At 42.0% G+C, this 24,871-nt stretch overlaps 1 protein-coding gene across 17 annotated transcripts in view; it reads left to right on the forward strand.

The window, feature by feature from the left end:
* Positions 1-24,871, forward strand: part of GBF1 (golgi brefeldin A resistant guanine nucleotide exchange factor 1) — a 166,917-nt gene that overhangs the window by 114,326 nt on the left and 27,720 nt on the right. For 5 of the 17 annotated variants that reach the window (XM_032778231.2, XM_032778229.2, XM_032778228.2 and 2 more), the window contains 10 exons: positions 1,002-1,100; positions 7,470-7,617; positions 12,095-12,324; positions 14,466-14,634; positions 14,833-15,044; positions 16,030-16,128; positions 16,649-16,843; positions 17,262-17,448; positions 23,021-23,158; positions 23,772-23,860. In XM_032778231.2, the coding sequence (XP_032634122.1) occupies positions 1,002-1,100; positions 7,470-7,617; positions 12,095-12,324; positions 14,466-14,634; positions 14,833-15,044; positions 16,030-16,128; positions 16,649-16,843; positions 17,262-17,448; positions 23,021-23,158; positions 23,772-23,860 (1,566 nt within the window). Of the gene's footprint in view, positions 1-1,001; positions 1,101-3,511; positions 3,599-7,469; positions 7,618-12,094; positions 12,325-14,465; positions 14,635-14,832; positions 15,045-16,029; positions 16,129-16,648; positions 16,844-17,261; positions 17,449-23,020; positions 23,159-23,771; positions 23,861-24,871 lie in introns of those variants that run through there. The other 12 variants (XM_075072936.1, XM_075072940.1, XM_075072937.1 and 9 more) reach the window with 6 other exon arrangements.

The following is a 24,871-nucleotide window of genomic DNA, read 5'->3' on the forward strand; positions in this document are numbered from 1 at the left end:
GGCCGTGGGATCTGGTGGTGATGCCTTCCAAATGTTTTAACCCTTTCTGACATCTCTTCGGCTTCTTTTTCATCCTTCGCTTTCACAACATTTGTCTGTATTGCTTACCAGTGCACCTTGTTCCTGCTCCCTGACCTAAAAAGGAAGCCTTCCTGAGGGTAGGTGAGGCACTGTGAAAACTTTGTAAAAATTCCCTAGTGTTGACAAGGTTTTTGGAGGCTTTTCTCGTAAAGAGGTAGGAAACTGAGAGAGATGCTCCATGGTGGAAATCTGAGCTCAGACGAGGGCTTCTGTCTTTGGAAGAGGATGTTCCTTCTCCCCTCCACACCCTCTTGGAGGAGAAAGGGGACTGTAGGGCTCTGGGTTGTTACCTATCACCATCTTGTATGTGCAGCTGCCTTGCTAATGAGTGTTAAGCATCTGGATGCAGTAGGGTACATACCACAAATGTGATCTCACATGTTTAAGAATGTAATACGTCTTTTCTTTCCTTCTGGATCCCTGACATTTTAGAACCACTCTTCTACATAGAGGTGTCCTGGAAAATCTGCTGTCAGTGTGTGCTTATGATAAAGGATCTGAACCAGCAGAGGCTCTGGTACTTCCATGACAGCATATGGTGACACACTATTGTTGCATGTTTCCTTCTCTGATGGAAGGAAGCAAAAGATTTTGTGCTGAGCATAAGATTGGACAGTGAGAACAGGGAAAGAACTGGTCTATGTGACATACTCAAGTGCCAGAATTCCTAATGCCCATGTACATAGGCTGTAGTTTTCTGTAAGTAAATCCTCCCCCAAGCTATCCAGTGATCAGGTGATGGCTGCTCCCAGCTCATGAAAGCAATGCTCTAAGTCCGATCTCTGAAACACTGTCACCTTATCCTGTCTGTTTACCGCATGCTACAATTCTCCCCCATAGTCTTGCGCTCTGCCAGGTTATTCTTTCTCTTTGGGTTTATTTTGCTTTGTTTAAACCATGCATTTGCCTGTCTTTCACAGATCTCTCCATGTCTCCTCAACAAACTGGAACTAAGTAGTGGGGAACAACCCAAAGCCCTGAACCAGTTAGAGAGGGTACTGCTCTTTAAGAACCTGAAGGTCTCTCTCTCCCTTCCTCCCTCCATCTCTCCTTCCTTCCCTTCCTCCTGCAAACACCACCTGGGATAGAGTTATGTTGTGTGTAGCAAATCTCCCTGTACCCTTTTGACACAGCATGGCTTTTGGGGAGAATGCATGCAATGATTGCTTTCCATTGTTGTGGATCTGCCTGGGGCAGGACCGGAAAGGAGAGAGTCTTGTTCTCACTGGATCATTAAATGTCTTGGTGAGTGGGAATTGGGACACTGTTGAGGAGTCTTCTGAAGGAAAGAAGTGGGAGGGTGTGGGCAAGGGATGAATCATCCCAGTGGCCAGTGAAAACAGAGAAGGAGCCTGTTGCCCACAGCCTAAGTAACTCCTCAAAGACCAAGTCTTGCATGTCATTCTTGGGTGATGGCTGCAGAGGCATGATGGAGGAGTCACTTGACAAGGACACAGTCAGACAACTCTGGTTTGCAAACTCAGACTGTAGGCACCTTTACATGGCACAGTGATGGGGAGTTCATCTGCCTCCCAGACATTCAAATTGGACTGTGATGTACTGGCCAAGTCTCTTTGGTTCTGGCTTCACTGACTTTGGAATAGTGTTTGAAAGCCATATTTAATCTGTTCTAACATGGCCTTAGCTAAACCATTCTGCCCAGTGGGTGTGAATGGGGCCAAACAGGATTAAAAACATCTTGGAAACCATACTTTCCACTAGCACAATATTTTTAAAAAGTGTTTTAGATCCACAGTTTGCCCCTGTCCATATTGGCCCTACACAGTATTAGAAACCAGCTTAGCTGGAGCCATTTTTTGGCTTCCAAATTGAGTTCATAGACCAGTGTAGATTGAGCTTCTTTCACTGTCTCTATCTTCTTTTGCTCCTGGTAGAGCAAAAATGAAAGTGCATAGGGGTCTTCTGACTACAGAGACAGATGAGGCCATGCTAGACAGTTTGGAAAGACTATGGCTGGAGCTACTTCCACAAACGGGGTACTTATGCTGAGTTGCACAAGAATTAAACTTAAGTGAATCCCTTTTCTTGCTGATAGATGGTATTGTAGTTGAACTGCCTGCTCTGAAGAAGAGAGAATGGAGACTGGTGTTTCTGGGTTTTTCCAGAGATAGAGTAACGGGGAAAGGACCTGTCGTTAAACGTGTAAAATGATGTTTCCCGAGGGTGTGGAGGAGTGTGAGATGACTGATCCCATCAGTGTCTTTACTGGGGCAGGACTCAGATCAGGGGCTGCATTCTCTCTGCATGCTATTGTCTTGAACGCCACTCGGTATGCTGACCAGTTCCATGCTGTATCTAGAATGAGCTCACGTGCTAGTCTCCTTGCTTTAGTTACTAATCATTGGCCCCTGCCCTTTTCTCTTGAGGCTTACAATATCTTGTGGAAAACCAAACGTGTGCAGGTAAGGTGGCTTGTTGAATAATGGGCTCTCCCAGACCTCTTAGAGAAAGCTGTAATAGTACACCCCCACTTTTCTAACTCTCAGCTGGGATCTTACTGTCAAAGCCCGGCAGTTCAAAGGGGAAAAGAGCAGGAGCCTCATGGCTCTGCTAGTTGCACTTCCTCTCCTTATGCAAAGGAAACTCAATCAAACATTGATTTTTCTACCATGAGGCAATTTCCCCTAATTATCCCAGACTGTAAGCTGATGAGGGTTGTGGCCATGGAGACAAAGTAGGAGGAGAGAGCAAGTTAGCAGGATGGAGAAATTTCCTGGTTATAACTGGAGTTTGAAGGAACCCAAATGTAGAGGATTCTTTATAATTGGGACATTCTTGTAGATATCGTACTGATTGCACTGGATGTATCCAAAACGGCCGAAGCTTGACTTGCAAATGGGAAAAAAAGGATTGTTCCCTTTTTTCTTTCAAATTCCACATTTTGCTTGTTTTTACTCTAGAAATTCCATTATGGGCTATTCTGAAGGACACTGGTTGACTGGAGAACTTCTAACATTATAAAATCACAAAATGCTGAAAATTAGAGAGGGAAAGAAATTTTTAATTTCTGTTTAAAATTCTAAAGTGCTGTGTTTTATTCAACTTCAATACCTAATAAACACTGGGCGGAAAGGAAATTTTGAAGTTTCAATACCCCAGCCCATTATTTAAGGTGCCAGATGGAATAATACATATGCTTTTGAATACTCTTCCTTCACCCTCTTCCCCACTCCCACGCAAAAAAAGTTCAAAATGATCTAGCAAAATTAAGAAAGACCATGCTTTTTTGTTATTTCCAATGTAAAAACAAGCATGAGTGAAGGGAACCTCTTGTGGGAGGAGGAGAAGCTGTGGACAGCCTTTCAGGTCATGTTTATATTATCATAATGAAGCAAGAGGATATAAAAGCTATTAAATTGTTTGCGAGACACCTTTAAAATTAAGTACAATACAAAAAAAACAACAAAAAGGATCTTACTTTTCATCTTTATTTGACTGTCAGAACCTCTCAAACATAAAATTTCATACTGTAACACCTTCTTCAAACATGTACCCAGTAAGTATAAATCTCATTAATTCAGTGCTGATTAAGCAGCAGTCGTTGGCTATCCAGTTCCCTGAGAGATGTCCTAATAAAACTATTTTCCTAATGAAGCAGAATATGGAATTCTGGACAGTAGAGATGAAAAAGCCCTACTGGGTAAATCTTAACTGTCTCCTAAATGTAAAACCAAAGATTTTAAATAGGCCTTGGCTTATATGTTTGTGTATTATAATATTTGAATGAATGTTAAAATTAAATCATAAGGAAATGTCATTGAGTCTCTTGTGTTCCTGGCCCAGTGGTTACATGTCTGCTCATGGCGTTGAATTTGAGCCTCTGGCAAGTGGTGCAAATTGGCAGAGTGTGTGTTTGTATGTGTGTGTGTGGGGAAGATATATAATTTAAAGCAAACTGCTGCTTACAGAGCTAGATTAATCAAACTAGCATCTTAAATATTTTAAAGTTAACCATGTTAAAATGGTGTTTGTAAAGTTCCCTGTTTCTTAAAATCCTGATTAAGGGTAGAAGAGGTGAAACCAACATGGCTAGTTTTCAGTAAGAGATCTTGTTTCTTTGTTCCACTGACTTGGGTTGACTTTGTTTTCACTCTTTACCAATTGGTTAATGAATGGTTAATTACTTAGGCAAGTCATGGAAACAGGCACAAGGTTGAGTAACTAGAAGCAAAATCTGATATCTTACAGTTGCTTTGAAATAAACCTGTCTGGGTTTAATGGTTAATGCTTCCATTTTTCTCTTTCATGCTTACACCTCTTAGCATGCAATTGGCCATATAAAAATCTCTAAAAATCTTTCAAATGTGGTCCAAAAATGAGGAAATTAAGCTTATTTATTTCTAATAAAATAATCAAATAACAATACACTGACCAGGTTTGACAGCTGTCTTCAAACCTCTACAAGCATTAAGGGCACAGAACCAGGAAGTGACCTTATAATTGAGAAAACTGGGACTCTTAAAGGATTTCTGGGGAAATTTAAAAGAGGAAAATGCAACTGGTAGAGATGAAATATGAAGGAGGAGAACTGGCAAAAGTCTAAGTTCTAGCTATGTTCTAGAAGTCAGGGCATTAAGCAGGAAATTCTCATGCAGGCGCCTATGTTGTCAGTACAGCGGCACGGTGGGATGAGGTGCATGACTAGAATACCAGAATAGAGGGATATTGTCTATACAGGAAAGATCAGCAGCTGGTGTAATGATGTGGATCAAAGCTATGTATGTAAGCACTGGAGCACAAATAAATACTAGTGAAATCCTATGGTTAAAATAAAGGATTAACAAGCGTGGAGGATAATGAATAATAGCTTGTATCCCTCTGAACTGGGAAGCAGGGGAGATGAGACATCAAACGGAATGTTTACATGGAAAAAATGTTATCAGTTAGCTCTTTAAATGATGGAGATCTGTTACATTTCACATTGTATATGTTTTCTATCATGTATGGAATAGTTACAACCCAAGGAAGGGTAGTTTCTTACTGAAAAACTGGAGGAAATAGTAAGGGACAGTGCAGTCCCAAATCTGTTGTTAATTAATTAGCTCAAAGGAAACTGTAACATCTCTAAAACTTGGGGATTAGCTGTCAAACAAATAGAATTTGTGGTGCAAGGAAGAGTTACACAAATGGGTTGCCACATTGGGACATAACATTTTCATAAGCTTTGTTGAAATAAGAGAAATTATAGGCCATGTAAACGGGTTACACAGTCTTAGATAGAAAAGAGAGGGTTGAGAGACATGGTCTTCCAGTATTGTTTTTTTCCAAAATGCTAACTGCTATACAAAGATTCAAACAATGGCTGAAAGGATGGGTGGTGAAAGAAAGAAGCCCCCGAAACAATTGATGTCAAATGGAAAAATGAGAAGAGTGGTAAAAAATATACCTTAGATGCTATGAAAGATTTTAAACCTAAAATAAGGGGACAATTACATTAGATAAGATTAGATCAGTGAGATACAGTGGGGTGTCTGTGCTTTAGAGAAATTAGTACTTTTATCACAACAGACATTCAACTGCAAATGTGTTAGGCTACTAAGAGCAGGCTTTCATGACATTGGTAAAAATACTGGAATAATGTATACATCCAGTTCTTCTAAAACTTAATTGTGCTTAGAGAGATCTAATCTTAACTCTGTTATAGGCATGGCAAATCTGTCTTTTGATAAAAGACCGTAATAATGATATGGTCATAATTAAGGGTTCATAGATTAAGGCCAGAAGGCTCCATTAAGACTATTAAGTCTGGCTTCCATTCATAGGCCATAGAATATAACCAAATGATTTCTGCATCAAGTCAGAACTTCTGGCTGATCTTGAACAATTGAATGGGTGCTTTGGTGGCCGCAGAGAGGAATTGTGGAGGTGAGGAGTCTGAGTGGCTTTGGCAGTGTTGATCAGGTGGTAAAGTATGCAAATAGAGTTGATGTGGCTGTTTCTGTGCCTTAACTTGCAATTTCTTTGACTTAATGCTACAGAAGTTTGATCAGAAGTGCGTTTTTGTGGGGGATAGACCATCTGGATCTCAGTCAGATATTCAATATACTGCCACATTGTTAACTGAAAAATTGGATAAATACCAGCTAGATAAAGGACCGAAGCCTGGAATAGAAATTGGTTGACAGAGGGATAATAGTAAGGCTTGCAAGGAAAAAACATCAACTAAAGGAACTCCAGGGATCAGTATTGGGACCTGTTTAATATTTTTGCTGCCTAGTTGAAACTCTTTGCTCTCAACATCCAAATCTGAGTGGTTATGCCTGCACAGAAGAACTACCCTACTGTAAAGGGATCTGTAGAGGTTGGATCAGTTGGCTGTAGCAACAAAATTCAGTACTAACAAGCATTAAGTCCTAGACCCAGTGAGAGGAACTAAGTCTCTCTCTGGGGGACATCTGTCAGGAAAGTAGCCATTTCAAGACCTAGCTGTGGCCATAGATTTACTAAATGTGAACGTGTGGGCGCGTGTGATGTTGACATAGCAGGGTAATACTGCAACACTGCAAATCTTGGTCTGGATGCCTCTGAGGTACGATGGTCTTAGTCTGCACAACTTAGGAAGAATACAAGTACTAGAAAAAGTATAAAGGACAAAAACAATTCAAAGGTTAGATTAGATGTAGAAACAAAGAGGAGTAAAAGTTAAAATCTAGATTAAGGAGGGCATGGTTGCTGTCTGATACCATCAAGTTAATATTAACAAAGAAAAGGAATTAGTTTCCCAAGAGCTAAAGGAAAAATAAGATATTAAGGAAATTGACTTGATCATGAATGAAACAGACAAAAGGGAAAAAGTGAAGGTCCCATTGCTGCAGAGATTCAAGATCTGGTAAGGTATGACAGGGTATAAGTGTGACTGAGGAGAACTGCAAAAGATATGGAGTTGCACTGGATGACAGAATCTTAATTCCTAACTCTGTGTCATTTTTATGGAAGCTCCCTTAAAAGGTTTGAATTGGTGCCTACTTAAATGTCTTTAGAGTTGCTAGGAGAGTATTACTTAAAACATTAGCAGGGACTTAACAGGCAAAAGTGAAAATGTTTGAGATGCATCTGGAGGGCAGTCTTAAAGAAGACTGCATTTTGGTGTAAAGCAGGGAGACACTGATGTGAAAAATAGGGTCTGGGGACTTGGATTGAAGGACACTAAGTGAATTGTCTCCTGAATCGGGGTCGGGATGCGAACTTTTGGAGTAGGGTGGTGTGGGCTAGTTTGCATGACTTTGAGGTGCTTGGTTTGTGTGATATAGTGGAGTGCTACTGTCTGTTTTTGTGCCTTTGGGGCAGCCTTTCTTAGCTAGATTTTTGTGTTCTTTTGTGCTGCGCAGTGTTGCTGTTTTGATGTTCTTGGTGTTCACTATTCACAGCTGAAAATGAGAGCAGGAGGAATGAGTGATTCATCTAAATGGAAAAAACAGAAGAGATCTCCAAGGCCTACTCGCCATGCAACCAAGGTCTCCCCAGGGACAGAGCAACCAGCCACCAATGGTACTGTTATGCCTAGTAACATCACAGGTAAGTGGAAACCTGTTTCCAAAGGATGGGTGTCATCCATCTTGTAGCCCTATGCGCTACCTCTTTATTTATTTTTTCACTTTTTCCACTCAGTTTTTCTGTATTTAGTCTGCGTTAGTCTTCAAATATCCTAGCAGCACACATCCCACAATGATCCAAGCCCAGAAAGAAGTGTATGAGAGAGAGGGAATACTTACTGCTCTATGTGCAACTCAACAGCATTACTCTGTTTGCTGGTAATGCACCTTATAGAGAGAATAGTGGGGATGGAGGGAAGCTGCAGGGACTGGAGCAAAGGGGGCGAGGGGAATCAGGGACTTGAGGAAGATTGGGAGATTAGGTGAAGGTGGGGGAAACAGTGACATGATGGGAGGTGGGGGACATGCAGAGACCCGCAAGAGAATGCGAGATGGGAAGTAGTGGTAGTGATGGAAGCAAAGACCCAAAGGAGGGAGCATGGACCTTGAGTGGAGATGAGGAGGGGAGAATGGAAACACACAGACTGAGGCATCGAGGCAGGGGAAGAGGAGAATGTGTGGTGGGGCACACGCTTTCAAGGAAGGGGAAGAATGGAAGGTCAGGGGAAGAGAGCCCTTGGCATGAGGGTGGGGGGAGTTGCAGGAAGTCCTTGTAATGAAGGGTCAAGTGAGGGTGGCCCAGAGGGAACTTGTGAGGGGACTAGAGAAATGCAAGGAGCCCTTTTTTTGTCTCTTATGCTCTGCCTTCAGAAACCACAAAATGTGCTACTCTGTATTACTGTGATACAGAGAGAAGGGAGAATTTGTATGCCCCGTGGCTGTGCTGTAGTAGACAGACTGCACAGAGTCAGTCTTTAATCTTTAATTTGGGTACATGGGTTCTTTTGGCTGTGGAGTAGATTCTGGTCTGATGTACTCTTTAAATTTTGACAGATTAGACGTAAACAATATCAGTGAAAGGAAGCAGACGAGAAAGTTGCTATTATAGTTATGTAGAGTACACAGTTCTGAAGCATACTGCATGCACAAAAAGGCTCTTTAGGGCAGGGGTTCTCAAACTGGGGGTCTGGACCCCTCGGGGTCATGAGGTTATTACATTGGGGGTTGCAAGTTGTCAGCCTCCACCTCACCCTGCTTTGCCTCCAGCATTTATAATGGTGTTAAAATATATTTAAAAGTGTTTTTAATTTATAAGGGGGGTTGCACTCAGAGACTTGCTATGTGAAATGAGTCACCAATATAAAAGTTTGAGAACCACTGATTTAGGGTGTTTCCTCACAACAGTGCAAATATTGAAAAGTAAGGAAATCATAAAGTAGAGCAAATTACAGCTGGCATAATACAAACATCCAAATATTAGCCTACTCCTTACATCAACACATTAATACGTTCTCTAACATTCAATTTCAGTTGAACAATCTGTCACCCTCAGTGTGTACATGAAAAAAATGTTTCCTTCTGAGGCATACATCCTTAACTCTGACACTCTTGTGCCATTATTTAACAATTATCTCTAAATTGCATCAAGAATGTACACCAGGGAGGTGGGAAATGCAAAGTTGACACCAGAGTCCTTTTATCTTACGTAGCACAAGTTTGTATATTTTTTATATTTGGCTTTTGTCTTTCAAAAAAACCAGCTCAGCTGTACAACATACACTACTAAACAAAACCTCATGTTTCATATGCAAATTTATAATGTGCAACTCTGCCTCGTTCATTTATTCTGTTAACATGCTCTGCAATGTGACTTTTAAGTACTTGCTTCACATTTTCAAGGTTTTCCCTTACAACCATGAAGGCTACAAACATGCGGGGTTGTCTTAAATGAAAACTTGGATTCTGGAGCATCCACCTGACATGTAGAGATGATGAAAATGTTCTCTGTCTCCTTGTGTTCATTTGGTTTCTTCCGAAACTCAATTTGATTGAGGAATCACAGGAAAAACTCTTGCCTTTCTATTTTAAATCGTTTTCCTTTCAAAAGTTCCTACTCAGTTTTCTTGCCATGCCAACATACTTCATTGGAATCTGAGACACCTGCCAGATTTTATAGATTCTGTAGAGCAAGGTGAAAATGCATCCTTCTCTTATTTCAAGGCATGTTGTATTCTTGTGTCCTAAATTATTAGATGTTGTTTCCCTGGATTTTTCATTTAATCTTGGTACTCTATATATTCATGACAGTTATTGATTAAGTTGAAAGGAAGCATGGATCCTTGTGGATCTGCATCCTCGTCATATGCTGAAATGAAGTTAAGAATGGAAAGCAAATAAATAGACTCAGGCTCCTACCCATCATGTTCCCTTAATAGGTGCGAGCACCCCCTCTAAATGCCTCCATATCTGTCTAGTTCATTTCTCCTTTAATCTGCCATCCTTTCACATAGTTTCAGGGAGAGAGTTTAGAAATGGTCTCAAATTCTGTTCATGGAGATATAAAAACAGCAGGAATAAAGAACAGAAGTCACCAGTTCCTGCAATGTTTACTCTCTAGTAGTGATAAAGGTGAGAAGAGTCCCTCCCATCCCAGGATTATTTTCCATGCTGCACCAAGGAACAGTTTTAGATAGTTCTTAACTGAAGAAGGAAGCTCATGTAGTACAGGCATGTCTCTAAATAGAAGCCCTATAAGGTCTAAACAGTTGAACAATGTTGATGTTGTCTTCTCCAGTGTGGGAAGCACAACAACTGCAAGTGGTTCCAGTCCACTACTTGTATGCCACATTTCAGACATGGTCAACCCGGGGGAATAAATTAGCTTCTGAGCAGTCGAATAATATATAATTGTGTACAGTTTCTCTTGCATCTGCTTCAGCAATAACACTAGAATGAGGTAATGTAATTCCTGAGAACATTAATCAACCTTCTGTCCTGTAGTATACCCCCCTGCTATTCTAACCATAGACATTTGGAGCCGGAAGCAATACAAGGTTCTGTGTTGTTCAAAATAGATTCTAGGTGAGTCAGGTCAGTTTCTCATGTATGCAATTCTTTGGAATGTTTCCACTGAAAGTAGGAAAAGAATTAGGATCTGGGAAGCTTTGTTGGTTTTTTTGTGTGTAGTTCTTCAGTTGAGCAGACCATGGGGACAAAATAAATCAGGCAAATAATTGTTTACCGTGAGCATTTTTTCATACTTGGCCTGGATAGGTTGGGAGAAGGAATGATTTAAACTAGTTTTGATAAGGCTGCAAACTTGCCAGATTAACATGTTGCTCAGAGGGTAGCTGCTGAGGAGTAAATAGAGTTGGGTTCAGTGATGTAGGGCCCAGTTGTACAACTTTCTCCTGGAGGGCACTCACTTGTGCCAGTAGCGCCAGAGAAGTCAAGGGGACTTCTCAGATTGAGTAAATTCTCTGGATGAGCAAGATTGTGCACTTGGATCCTTAAAGTCAAGAGGGATTGTTGCAATATTCAAAAATAAAGAAAATGCAAACTTTGGTCTTGACAGGAGCATAAGAACTTGTCTATACAGTGCTGGCAAAATGCACTAGATGGGTGTGATTTTGAAAGCGCTCTAACATGCTTTGCTCTAACTGTCCCAGGCAGACCGTGCTGGTACGCATTAAGGCTTTGTCTATGCTAGCGCTTTTGTTGGCAAAATGTTTTATCAGTCAGGGGTGTGGCCACCATAAATTTCACCAACAAAAGTGCTGGTGTGGACAATGCTATGTCGGCGGGAGATGCTCTCCTGTCGACAAAGCTACTGCAGCTCACTGGGGATGGTTTAATTATGTCAACGGGAGAGCTCTCAGCATAGAGCAGCTACACGGAGACCTTACAGCAGCGCAGCTGCAGTGGTAAAACAATCCTATATTGGCCTCAACTACAGAATACAGAAGGTCCCTTGCTGTCACTTCTAGACTTCCTTCCTTTTTCTGGATGCGCCAACCAGTCCTTCAGTGTCCAGCGATGCTTTGAAGGGGCAAGGAGACATTTTAATGTACTTAAAGCCTTCTGATTGAAGCGCCTCTGGTCTTTCCCCTTGTAGCTGTGACATATGAAGTGTCTCTCTCTCCTGCTCTGCCTCCCCACAAGCTAGTCTGTACCTCCAGTTCAGACAACTTGGGGTGCAGGGAAAGGACCATCTCCTGCAAGGTCTCCAGTCTCTGATAGATATCCCTCCTGGCATCTGCTCTGCCCTGTTTCTGCTCCAGATTGTGTCAAGTACAACCACCTTGCCTGCCCTCTCCCATTTTAGCTAAATGTATGCATTCTGCTTTAATATGGTCTTCATTTGTTCACGAGGTCTACTAGATTCTGTGTACTATGCAATAACAGGGAGTTGCCAATCTTTCTCCTTGTGATCTGTTTGACTTGCTGATACCTCATTTATCCAAGTCTTCTGCATTCTTATGTCATTTTGAGAGTTCATTTGTGGTGCAGCATGACCCAGGTTAAAGCAATTATTTGTTGCTGTTTCAACATGTAATGATAAGGATGGTGGAGGGGCGGTGTAACAGTTTCAATAACGTGTTGCTTCTGTTTCTTCTCAGTAGATGGAGTTACTTTTATTGATGCTCCTTCTCCCATCTCATCTGGAAGTTCAGAAAACATCTCCTCTGCAGTCAGTCCTGCTACAGACAGTGGCTTAGAGCTGTCCTCCCAAACCACCTCCAAGGAAGATCTTACAGACTTGGAGCAGGTCAATTCTTTGGGACTTAGTGCAGCAGTGCCTTCAATTGAGCCCAACGCTACTGAGCATCCACACAAGCATGAACCCCAGGTAGGAGCATGATCCTGTGCAGAGCAGGCAACTCCAACCCCAGTAGATCTAGTGTCTGTATTTGTGCCCTCCTTTTGGTCAGTGTCGCTAGTGCTACATAGTTAGGAGCTTAGAAAGTGGTCAGGAAGAAATTTCCCTTAATAGCATAGAATTGCATCGTTTGGGTGCATTATGTGTTCATACTCTCCTCAAGACTATCCGGCATTGGCCACTGTTGAAGGGTAACTATGTGGTCCAGTTTCTGTGTAGCTGTATCCTTTCCAGTGTTTCCATTACGCCAGCCTTAAAGGAGTAACTAATAAAGGCAGAGATGGCTGAAGTCTGCTGTGATTCCTTTTTGCTGACTTCAGTAATAATTTTCCAGCCTCAATTTTTTAATTTGTAGAGGAGTTTTTGATGATTGCTTGGTGCATGTGCACTTGCATTTGGTCTTGCCTAGTCAGGGAGTATGGCTAGATATAATGTGGTGCAATTAAAAAGAAAAGTGTACTAGTGTAGATCAAAAACTACTAGCAGGCCGAGTAGATTGATTAAAATTTAAGTAATGCAAGTCATCAAGTCAGAAACCTTGGTTTAATTGATTGATTGATTTTAATCATGTTTTGCATTTGTACATTTTAGTTATTTTCCTAAAGAGAGGTTCATTCTCATTAGCTGGTAACCTTTAAAATATGTTGATTTGCTACTAAAGATAACCTTTACACTAAATTGTTTGCTTCTTTTTGCTAACTAGGCTACACTGTATCTATATACATTTATTTAAGCAATTATGCCTTAATTTGCTTTTATTCAGACTCTTAATTTCTCCTTTTTGATTGTTAGAAAATGGTGAATGATGCATTTCTTTACTAGAAGATCAAGTTTTTTACTTGTGATTTGTGTCAATTTGTGAAAATTCAAATTCAGTTAAATGCGCAAACAGCATTTTAATTTTTTTAATTAAACAAAGCAACCTTAAAGGTGCTGAATTCATAAGAAGAAAAGGTTTTTTTATCAAAAATTTTTTCAAAACATGTTTTGCATTTAGAATTAACTGATTTTTTTTAAACAAAGGAAGTATTATCTGTAGTTAGTGAATTGAACTGACTTTTTGTTAACCATGTCCTTCATAATTGTAAAACTAGTAGATCTCACCTTCTCACACCTAGTTTTATTCATAGATTGGAAGAGGAAAACAAGCTTTCTTGCTTTTTTAACTCCCAATTGGTTTTTTAATTTTGAATTAACTAGTCATTGAAATGAACTAGTTGAATAAACTGAAATCAAAATATTTTCTCTGCACTTTCAGAAGAGGCAAATGCCATCAAATGTTGGTTTAGCATTTCAGCAAACTCTGGTTCCAGTCACTTAACTGGTGTCTTCAGTGGTTTCTTTAAGACTTGGCAACAAACACGTACTGCTTAATATTATTTTTATATGTAATTTATATTATTTTAATCTATATAAGAAGGTTCAAGGATTGTCTGTGTGTATCACTCTGAACCCTAGAATGTCAGTAGAGCCAGTGTGATGTGATGGAAACAGCTACAAGGATTGTTGATAGCCCTTTTTGTTCAGAATATCCCCAGGTTCAGTCATCACTGGGATTTGTGGTGTATTGCCATCCAGCTTTTAATTTCTTAGCCATTTCTGGCTTTGTTACACCCATGATTTTATGAATTACACCCATGCAACAGTATGGGCTTTTAGCCACTGATAGATTCTAATGAATTTAGGCCATAACATAGATTGTCAATTTCAAATGAAATTTTAACTAGGTTTAACTAAACCTGTGTTAAATTTAAAAATACAGGTTTTTTTCACTTTTTAAATCAGTTTTTATCTGTCCTGCTAGCAGTAAGATCGATTGGGCTATGGCAGAATCTTCTAAGTGAAGCTTCTGAAGCCTATCATTGTGGACATTTCTAAAGCAGACTGAGACACACACTAGAGGGTGTTCCCACATTGGCTGTGGGGGATGGACTATAAGTGATGTACAAGGTTTCTTCTGTCTGAATTTTGAGTTCTACTTTGTTCCCTCATGAGTGCCCAGTGCTACTTTGGCCACTCTAAGAGAATAAGCTTCACCTGCAGCTGGTGCGGTATTAGTTTATACTTGCTCTGTTTTTTCCTTGCTTCCCAAATGACTGGTATGAATGAAGAATGAAGGTCTCAGGGTGGAGAAGACCCAGTCGGCTTCAGTAGAGTCTATCCCAGAGGTGCTAGAAGAGTGCACATCTGTAGCAGAACATTCTGACTCTGCCTCTGTTCATGACATGGATTATGTCAATCCCCGAGGAGTACGTTTTACACAGTCTTCCCAAAAAGAAGGTGAGAGTTTTCGAATACTGCCAGTGTCCTTTCTACCTCTGTCTGTGCTACTCCACAGCTTGAGAGGAGGGAGATGAGTTCCAGTTCCTGAACTATTTTCTGTAACAAATTGTTCCATGCTTCTTGATGGGCATCGGTAAGAGATGGGAGCAAACTTATGGATGCTCTACATTTTCTTAGCAGCTCTTATTTCCTCAGGAATAGCTCTGGTCCCCTACGGTCTGCCTTGTATCCGAGAGCTGTTCCGCTTCCTCATCTCCCTCACCAATCCACACGACCGCCACAACTCAGAGGTGATGATCCACATGGGGCTGCAGCTGCTCACTGTTGCTCTGGAGTCTGCCCCTGTTGCAAATTGCCAGTCTCTGCTGGGGCTTGTGAAAGATGAGTTGTGCCGGCACCTTTTCCAAGTGAGTTTGGGCTTGGCTACTGGGTATGCTGTGCTAGTGAGTTTCCCTGTGTACCAGGTGGGAATGATGGCAACCCAACACGCCTCCCCTACAGCTCACTTTGACTAGAACTTTTATTTTGGAAACTGAGGTGAGGTTAGCTGTGATGTAGGATCACAAATCTGGTTGCTCTCCCAGTGAGAGAAGAGAGAGTGAGTGTCTCTGATAGAAAGAGGCCTTCATAAGAATTTATGCAAGAGTCTATTAGTTTACTGTTGTATATGGGAGAAGATAACACATGGGCACTCTTCCTCCCCCACCTTTCCTGAATCCTTTTCCTCTCATACAGCAGATATCACTGTTGGATCACCCCTAACCTCTAAACTGGTACCAGATAATTTCCCCTCACCATTTCTCTTCATCAAATTCTCAAATGGTTCTGAAGGGCAGAAATGTCCCCTCTTGATCCCTGTCTTCACTCTCCCTCATTAAAGCAATAGGTGGAAAACCTTCTGCCTTTCTTACCTCAACGTAGAGGGTGAGGAAGCTGATTTTAATGAGCTGTTGTGATTGGCTTGGTTCCATTGTCTCAGTAGCTTTGTAACAACACTCTATGGCTTAGTCTGGGAAAACGGGGTTTTGAGATGCATCCCCAAGATGGTAAGTGACCAGACTGGCATCAGGTGGAGACTTGGAAATAAGTACTTAATCGTTCTTTAGAGTGACATCCTTGGAGGCAGCTAGTCACCTAGCTTTCTGCTTAAAGGAGATATGCATGCTCTACAAAAAAGCAAGTGTAGCAGTTAAAGGAGAAATTAGAGTTCTCTGAAAGCAGGAGAGGAGTGTTTGAAGCATGGCCACTGCCATTCACAGCAGGAGAGACCTTGAGACAGGGAGGGCATTGCTTCCAGAAAATAGGTGTTATGTGATACAACAGTAGCACTACTCACCTGGGCAGATAGTATGGTTTGACCTCTCACTCGTTATGTTTCTGTTCGTTGCTCAGCTGCTGAGTGTGGAACGGCTCAATCTGTATGCAGCCTCCCTCAGGGTATGCTTCCTTCTCTTCGAGAGCATGAGAGAGCACCTGAAGTTCCAACTGGAGGTGAGTTTTTGAAATACAACCACATGGTCCCCGTGGGATAGGTCAGTAATAATTGCTTGACATGTAGGGGTATACAGAATGGGGTGGCAACATACACTGATTCAACAGGGTACAGCCCAAGTACCAATCAGTTAGGTATTAGTAGCTGCATGGGGTGGTTCTGAGGGCTATTCTGGGTCCCTTCCTATTAAAACAGTAAAGTGCTTTTGAAACTTACACATTGCCTTGCCTTCCTTCTAGCTTCCTGGAATAGTGAATCTCAGTCTGCTGAATGGTAAAATAATTCAGTGAAACCCTTAAGAGTTTGCTGTTGAAATGTGTATGAAGTTACTAAATGTACAGGAACCTGAAGAGGTTCTTCCACTGGAGTGAGCTTTCACTAAAAGTGGAGGATTTCATACTGTGAATCACATGTGAAAGGGGAACTTGTAAATCTCCATTTAAATAGCCCTGAAAGCTCAGTATTGTCCTTTTTTTCCTTTCTCTTCCCCTAACCTGAGCTGTCCTATGTTTCTGCCAGATGTACATAAAGAAGCTGATGGAGATCATCACTGTGGAGAACCCCAAGATGCCCTATGAGATGAAGGAGATGGCCTTGGAGGCCGTTGTTCAGCTGTGGAGGATCCCCAGCTTTGTCACTGAGCTTTATATAAACTATGACTGTGACTACTACTGCTCTAACCTCTTTGAGGACCTCACCAAACTGCTCTCCAAGGTCCTGAAAAGGCTCTGCTTTGCTCTTCCCTTCAGCTAGTGCTGCAGACTTCAGAACATGAGCTAGAACAGGGCTGGGAGGGAGGTATAGGTGGGGATGTGGAGAGGAAAGTTCCTCTGAAGGAGGGATAACAGAGAGCCTGAGAGGAGGAGAGAGGAGCAGATGGTGGTGAATGAAAGGTTCTGGTTGAACAGCTTTGTATGGATAAGAAAGACCACTTAAGTTCTGGAAGATCAAAGAAGTGGAAGGAGTACAGTAAGGTTAAGTGGGGGAAAATGAGTGGGAGTTCTCAAAAAGTTATGTGGAAAGTTTTGGGGGGTTTATATTGTACATTTACGTATTCAGAGCACTGGGACAAACTCGCCTTGAAGGGTGTTAAATCTGAGACCATCTGACATTCAACTGTTTGATTTCCCAGAATGCCTTTCCAGTTTCTGGACAACTTTACACTACCCACCTGCTTTCTCTTGAAGCATTGCTGACAGTGATTGATAGCACTGAAGCACACTGCCAAGCCAAAGTGCTGAGCAACATTCACCAACAGGAGAAGGAAGTGGTCAAACCCAGCACAGAAACTGCCAGTAGCACCAAAGAACCAAGCAACAGTGAGACCTTTCTTTTTAACATCTCCATGTTCAGCCCTAGCTTTATTCTAAACCCACTTGTATACCTCATTTTGGTCACTCAGCTAGTGAACTCCAAGATAATGTATTTTCATTCTTTCAGTTTCATGCTTTCCAATACTCTTTAGCATTTAAAACCTTGATGTCAGATCACTCCAGGGACTCAGTCACTGGCAACTGAGATCAAGGAGATCGAGCTCAGTGTCTGTCCCAAGATACAGCCTGGAGAGGGCAGGAGGCATGACCTTATCTGTTAAAGGTTCTAGAGACATATTCGGAATGCTTTTCTGTTCCATGAATGCTATAGTCCATCTGTGACATCCTTCAGGACAAAAAGTTTGATGTTGTGTATATACGCACGTGCACTAACCTTGCTGCTGTTGTTGCTCCACTTAGAGCATGTTGCCCTTTCTTTGAAAACATACTGTTCTTTGAGATATTGTCCGCATGGATTCCACTCCTGCTGCCCCTCATGAAGAATCAGTGCCATTTACTGACTCTGGCAAAAGTCCACTCCAAGTGTTTTTTTTGCCTAGGAGAGGGACATATCCCTGAGTGGTGTTCCATACATCATTCCTTCTCTAAGTAGCCTCAGAAAGCTAGACCATCTATGCAGTCCTCTGGATGCCAAAAGGAAGGACGCAGCTGGACTTCACGTCTCTGGTCAGTCCCACTCGATGAGCACCCTTGTCAGCTGAGATTCCACCCTGAACTCCTGTGCTAAGTCAACCAAGAGGCCCCAGTTGTCGTCTTCTTCATTCCAGTGTCACTCTGAGATGCAAGTAGGCAGGAGCACCCCTCCAGAGATAGGTCGAGGCATAGGTCAACCTCTTTGCTGCCTACCAAGTCAAGACACAAGAGTCTTCAGGCATCTGACGGCATCTCAACAGAAGGGTAACTAATGACTTGACACAGCTCTTTTTGGTTCATGTGGTACCTACTAAACCCATGGCCCATGCTTTGTCAAGTATCCAGCACCTCAGTACTGCCCAGGTCTGTACCTAGAGCATATTCAGTCTTGAATGATCCATTTGTACAACTGGTGCTCAAGTCACTTCTTCTCAAGAGGTTGAAGATGTTGATAATATAGCCAGTGGTTACTGAATCATCTGTACAGCAGATGAAGGGGATCTCTCTAGTACTAGCATCAGCCCCTCCCCAATTAGGGAGGATACAGCAGAACCAGAGCACACGGACAGGCCTATCTTTAGAAGAGGTATACTTCTCTTAATCCCCATCATAACACAGTAGGGATTCATCTCCTAAGTACCCTCTCTTACCCGTTGTATAGCATAATTGTAGTCAAGAAAGGACTCTACAGAGGGCTCTGTCAGGCTTTCATTCAAACCAATCTGTAATGTATCTGTTTATTTTCTAAAACCTCATTTCTCTCTGGGAGAGACTGAACTTCATGTCTTGGCCATTTCAAGGGACTTGGTATACTATATTCAGAGGGCAAAGTCTTTCAGACTGTCTCCCTGTACTTGTATTGCCATCTCTGGTGCTTCAAAGGTCAAGCCATCTCTTCCCAGAGAAAATAAAAACAGATCACATAGTGTACATCAATGTATCACATGATATTCTATGATATTCCTCTCCTTTCATATATTAAAAGCTCATTCTACAAGAGCAAAAACTGCAACCCATGCATCCCGTATCCAAAATTTGCAAGGCAGTGTGTGGAGTAATCCCCTTTCTTTGATTTAAACACTAAGCCCTTGATCTGGATGCAAGATCAGATGCAAAAATGTGGCAGAGCAATGTTACCATCACTATTCAGTTAGTGACAATGAAGGCTCCTCAATCACACTTTCTAGATAGGGCACTGCTTAACAGTCACCTCCAGTGGGATCTACACTGTCAAATTTTCTAAGAAAAGGAAGAGGTTACTTCCCTAATAGTAATTGTGGTTCTTTGAGGTGGTGTCATCTGTATGGACCGTCTTTATTTGGGTCTCTGAATTAGTAAAGGAAGTGAGGGACGGTTGTGGTCGCTCTGTCCTTAATGCCCTCAAGTAGGAGGCTATGCACAGTAAGGTGCAGCTCAACAGATACTGCTTTTCAAAAGATTTCAGTGTCACATGCATAAGAACATAACATAAGAACGACCGTACCAGGTCAGACCAAAGGTCCGTCTAGCCCAGTATCCTGTCTACCGACAGTGGCCAATGCCAGGTCCTCAGAGGGTGGAATCTAACACGGCAAGATCAAGTGACTCTTCTCCTGCCATCATCTCCATCCTCGACGAACAGAGGCAGGGACATCATTCCTTACCCTCCTGGCTAATAGCCATTTAGGACTTAACCACTGTGAATTTATCCAGTCTCTTTTAAATGCTGTTATAGTCCCTAGCCTTCACAACCTCTTCAGGTAAGAGTTCCACAAGTTGGACAACCGCTGCATAAAGAATTCTTCCTTTTTGTTACGTGCTGTACCTATTAATTTCATTGGACACACCTAAGTTTCTTTAGTACTACTGTGGAATAAAGTAAATAACATTTCCTTCTATCCACTTTCTCAACATCACTCATGACAGAAAGTATATAAAATCATTATCCCCTTAGTCTCCTCTTTTCCCATGAAGAAGTCCTAGCCTCTTTAATCTTCCTCGTAATGGGACCCTCTCCAAACCCCTAATCATTTTAGTTGCCCTTTTCTTTGAACCTTTTCTAGTGGCAGTATATCTTTTTGAGATGAGGAGACACATCTCTATGCAGTTTGAGATGTGGGTGTACCATTGATTTATAAAAGGGCAATAATATATCCTCAGTCTGATTCTCTGTCCCTTATAATGATTCCTAACTCTTGTTTTGGCTTTTTTGACCACCTCTGCACAAGCTGCTGGACATCTTCAGAGACTTATCCACGATGATCCCCCAAAGATAACCTTTTTTTCCTGACTCGTTGTAGCTACAATTAGCCCCCATCATTATTGTATGTATAGTTGGGGTCTACTTTTCAATGTTTTGTCATTACTTTACATTTATCAAGTTAAATTTCATTTACCCTTTTGTTGCCAATCACTGAGTTTTGTGAGATCTTAGTTGAAGTTCTTCACAATCTGCTTGGTCTTACTATCCTGAGCAGTTTAGTATCATCTGCAAACATTTGGCCACCTCACTGTTTACCCCTTTCTCCAGTATCATTTAGAATCATAGTGAATAGGATTGGTCTGAGGACTGACCTTTGGGAAACTATTAGTTACCCCCTCCATTCTGAAAATTTACTTTTAATTCCTACCCTTTGTTCCCTGTCTTTTAACCAGTTCTCAGTGCATGAAAGGACCTTCCCTTTTATCCCATGACAGCTTAATTTATGTAAGAGCCTTTGGTGAGGGACCTTGTCAAAGGCTTTCTGAAAATCTAAGTACACTATGTCCACTGGATCCCCCTTGTCCACGTGTTTGACCCCCTGGAAAAACTCTAATAGGTTAGTAAGACATGATTTCCTTTACAGAAACCATGTTGACTATTGCTTAACAGTTTGTTTTTCTATGTGTCTGACAATTTTATTCTTACAGTGGGATCTGCACAGATGACAACATCTCGAAGTACAACAATTACTATAAGGCAAATAACCATTTGTTATACAGAATCTTTTGCAAATGGTATACCTATTAATATACTTGTTTGCCACAGTTCAGAACAAGAATGGACAGATCTGCTTTAGAGTGGTCTCCAGTCTAGGTTCCCTGTCACTTGCCTTTCTCATCCTTTGAATACCAGAACCCCCAGTGTGCTTTCCCCCTCCCAATCCTCATGATACTGAGGAAATGAGGCAAGTTACTGAATCAGTGATCATGATACCCCTGGCCTGGGCAAGTTAGTTCTGGTATTCAGATCTAGTGAACCTCTCATCGCAGCCCCCAGTCACTTTGCCCACTGTACCTGATGTAGTCTTGCACAACAATGGTCACATCCTACAGCTTGACCCAGAATCATTATGTCAGACAGCCTGGATGCTGGCTGGCTGATATCTGTCCAGAGAAGCTGTTCAGCTGTTGCAGGAGAGCCTCAAGTAGACTGCGTTACAAAGCTAAGTGGAAGGGGTGTTCTATATAGGCATCTTAGCACAAGCCGTCTCTCTTGACAACACTCATTTAAACAATATTGGGTTATTTTATCCCTGAAACAGTTGGGACTTCTATTCGTTCCAGAAGGATCCAACTAGCAGCAATATTTGCACATTCTCTCTTCCCTCTCCTCCCCTCCCCCCCAATCTCGGGTCACACTGTATTTTCTCATCCTACAGTGGCTAGATTCCTTAAGAGCCTAACTCGTGTTTTTCTTCCAGTTTGGGAGACCTCACCCTCTTGGGATCTCACTATAGTATTAATGTGTTGATGTCTCTCCTTTGAGCCCTTAGTAACCTGTTTCCTTTAGGACCTACAATGAAGAGTTCCTTTTTAGTAGCCATTACATCAGCTCAGGAAGGGGAGAGTCACACCTGCCTGGTGGGTCCCCCTTATAATAATGTTTGATAAGAACAGAGTCACTCTTAGGCTTCATCCCAAGTTCTTGCCCCAAGTTGTTTCAGGGTTCCATATGAACCAATTTATTCATCTTCCAGTCTTCCTCCCCAAGCCTCGTTCAACTCCCTGGAAGCTAAATTTCACATACATTATGTAGTAAGGGCATTGTCGTACTATCTTAACACGACAAAACCATTCAGGAACTCACCTGGACTGACTGATCTTTGCAGAGTGTGTTAAGGTTCAGGTAGAATTCTCCAATTGTATAAGGACATATTATAAATTAGCCAGGTTAGATCCCCCTACTCACATTAGAGCTTATTTCACTGGACCTAATGCAGCTGCTGCTGCCAGTTTGAAGAATGTCCCTATTTCTGAAATTTCTGGGACAGCTATAAAGAGCTTAGTTCAAACACTTAAAAAACACTATACTTTGGTAGAGGCCTCCACATCAGATGCCTATTTTGTTCTGCATTTTTGTGTTAAACAAGGCTCCTAGCACCCATCTCCAACCAAACTGATAATTGTTTGTTACTCACCAAGAGTGGGATCTGTGTGGAAAACCACTTGAAAAAATGGTTACCTATCTTACAGGTTCTTTGAGATGTGTTGTCAACACAGATTCCTCAACCTGTCCTCCTTCCCTGCTGCTACAAAGTCCTGCTCCTCTGGGATTCTGTATTGGAAAAGGAACTGAGGAGCATTTAGACCCATTCTGCTCTTAATACCCTTGGATGCATCAGTTCCTTCACCAATACAGAACCTTAGAGAAGGAACTGACTCAGCCAAGAATATAAAGGGCAGAGTGGATCCAGCTGTCCCTCAGTTCCTTTGTCAATGCAGAATCCCAGAGGAGCAGGACTCTGCACTGGCAGGGAAGGAGTGAGGTCACAAAATCAATGAGGGCAACACATCTCAAAGTCTCTCAGTTCCTATAAGGTCAGTAACTGGTCTTTTCTTCTGGTGAGACATGCAAAGGCCTTCAAGTGGTGAACAGCAATTAAAATAAAAGGTATTATGATTATTCAGAAGCTCTTGTTCATCTTCTATTGCTGATTTCTCTTGCCTTCTCTTTTGCCTACAGACAATGAGAAAGTGAGTGAAGGGAACTCTCCCAATGTGGTCACGGAGCTGTCCGGGGCATGCCCACCCACCAGTGGGTGTCTTATGGCTGACCAGATGAAGCAGGGCTGCCAGGATTTGGAGGGAGGAAGTGATGCAGGTAATAGTCCCCACAGGTCCTTGACTCTGACTGAACATCTGCATGCAGGGAATGGTTCAGACCTATGTTCTTTGGCACTAATAACTTATAGTGGACTGTGCTACATGTGTTAACGGAACCTGCTCAGAGCCAGAAACACATGTGCATGGGATGCTCCAGTTACTTTAGATGTGGTGTATTTGACGGAGCATGGCTACTGTTGATGTTTGTATGTGTGGAGAGGGTTGGAATGGTGGGTCCCCTTTACTTGTAGCAAAAACAGATAGTCATAGTTAGCACAGCAATCTCTAAGACAAGATCATCACTCTCAGGCTGCAACAACCCCAGAGGAGGCAGAAAAATAAACAGGGTGTGTGAAATTATCATGGCTGAGACGCTCCTTTGCATGTGAGTGGTACTGGAGTTGCTGAGCAGTGATGGGAAGGTTGTGTGTAGTAGCGACCAAGAGGTAGTATAGTGAGATACTATGGCATTTACAGAAAAAGCAGTGCAGCGGGGTTTAGTGATAGCAGGGGGGCACTGAAAAATAAGTCAGTGCACCATAGTAAGCGATGCTGTTGTGGGGGAGGGGTTGGCTGTAATGACACTTTCACTTTCACTTTTTCCTTCCTAGCTGAGAAGAACATCCCCAGGAAGCCTACTCGGTTTTCCTGCCTCCTACCCAGAACTCAGGAACTGATGGAAATTAAGAGCAAAAAGAAGGTGCAGTCTGTTAACATACTGTAAATGGGTGCTTTGGACATTGTCCTGTTTCTTTTCCTCCATGAAGTATTTACATTTTGGCTTGCTCTGATTAATCAAACCTTTAGAATGTTCATTTGAGACCTTTGTGTGTATAATAAATTACATAGTGTCACACTGAGGATCAAACTGCATCAAAGGAGGCAGGACAGTGTCTTAAGGGAGTAGATATTACCTTGTGTCTACTTGAGTTTCACTCTGGTAGTGCTCTGAGTTACTGGAAGTGTTGGGGAAATTTCATGCCTGAACTTGTATTCTGGATCCGTGGTGCTCCAGGCTGTTGGAGGCCATTGGGGAAACTGCTGGGCCTAATGTTAATGGAAATGGTTAGCATCTCCCTCAAGAAGGGTAGGTTGCTTGCTACTCTTACCGAAGCATTGGTACAGCCTGGTCTCAAGAAGTCCCCATTTGAAAATGGCATTCTGGCCAGTTGTGGGTACCCTTTATGGGTAAGATGATTGACAGATTGTGACAAGACAACTCTTCCCATATCTAGATGCCTCAATTTCTTTGACCCTTGTTAATCTGAGTCCAATCTGAGTATGGGATAGAGACTGCACTTGCTTAGTAGTTGGTCTCCTCCTCAAGTTGGATGGAGGTCAGGTATCCATTCTGGTGGTGTTAGATCTATCAGCTGTCTTTGATATCAAAAGCAAATGGATGAGACTGCTCAGAGAGATCCCAGAGGATAGCATTGGGTAATCGCTCTTCTTTCAGTGGCGCGGTCGTATGGAGTTCTGCTGGGTACCGTCTTCTTTTCTCTCTCACTCAGGCTTGGTCTACTCCTTAGTTAGATCAACCTAGCTACCTTGTTCAGGGCTGTGAAAAATATCATGTAACGTAGTTAGGTTGACCTAATCCCCACTGTAGGTCTTCTGTCGACTTAGCTGGGTCTAGATACCACCTCTTGGAGGGGTAGATTAATCATATCAGTGGAAGAACTCCTTCCATTGATGTAGGAAGCATCTACAT

Source organism: Chelonoidis abingdonii, chromosome 16, assembly GCF_003597395.2.
Source record: "Chelonoidis abingdonii isolate Lonesome George chromosome 16, CheloAbing_2.0, whole genome shotgun sequence".
Taxonomy (NCBI): Eukaryota; Metazoa; Chordata; order Testudines; family Testudinidae; genus Chelonoidis; species Chelonoidis abingdonii.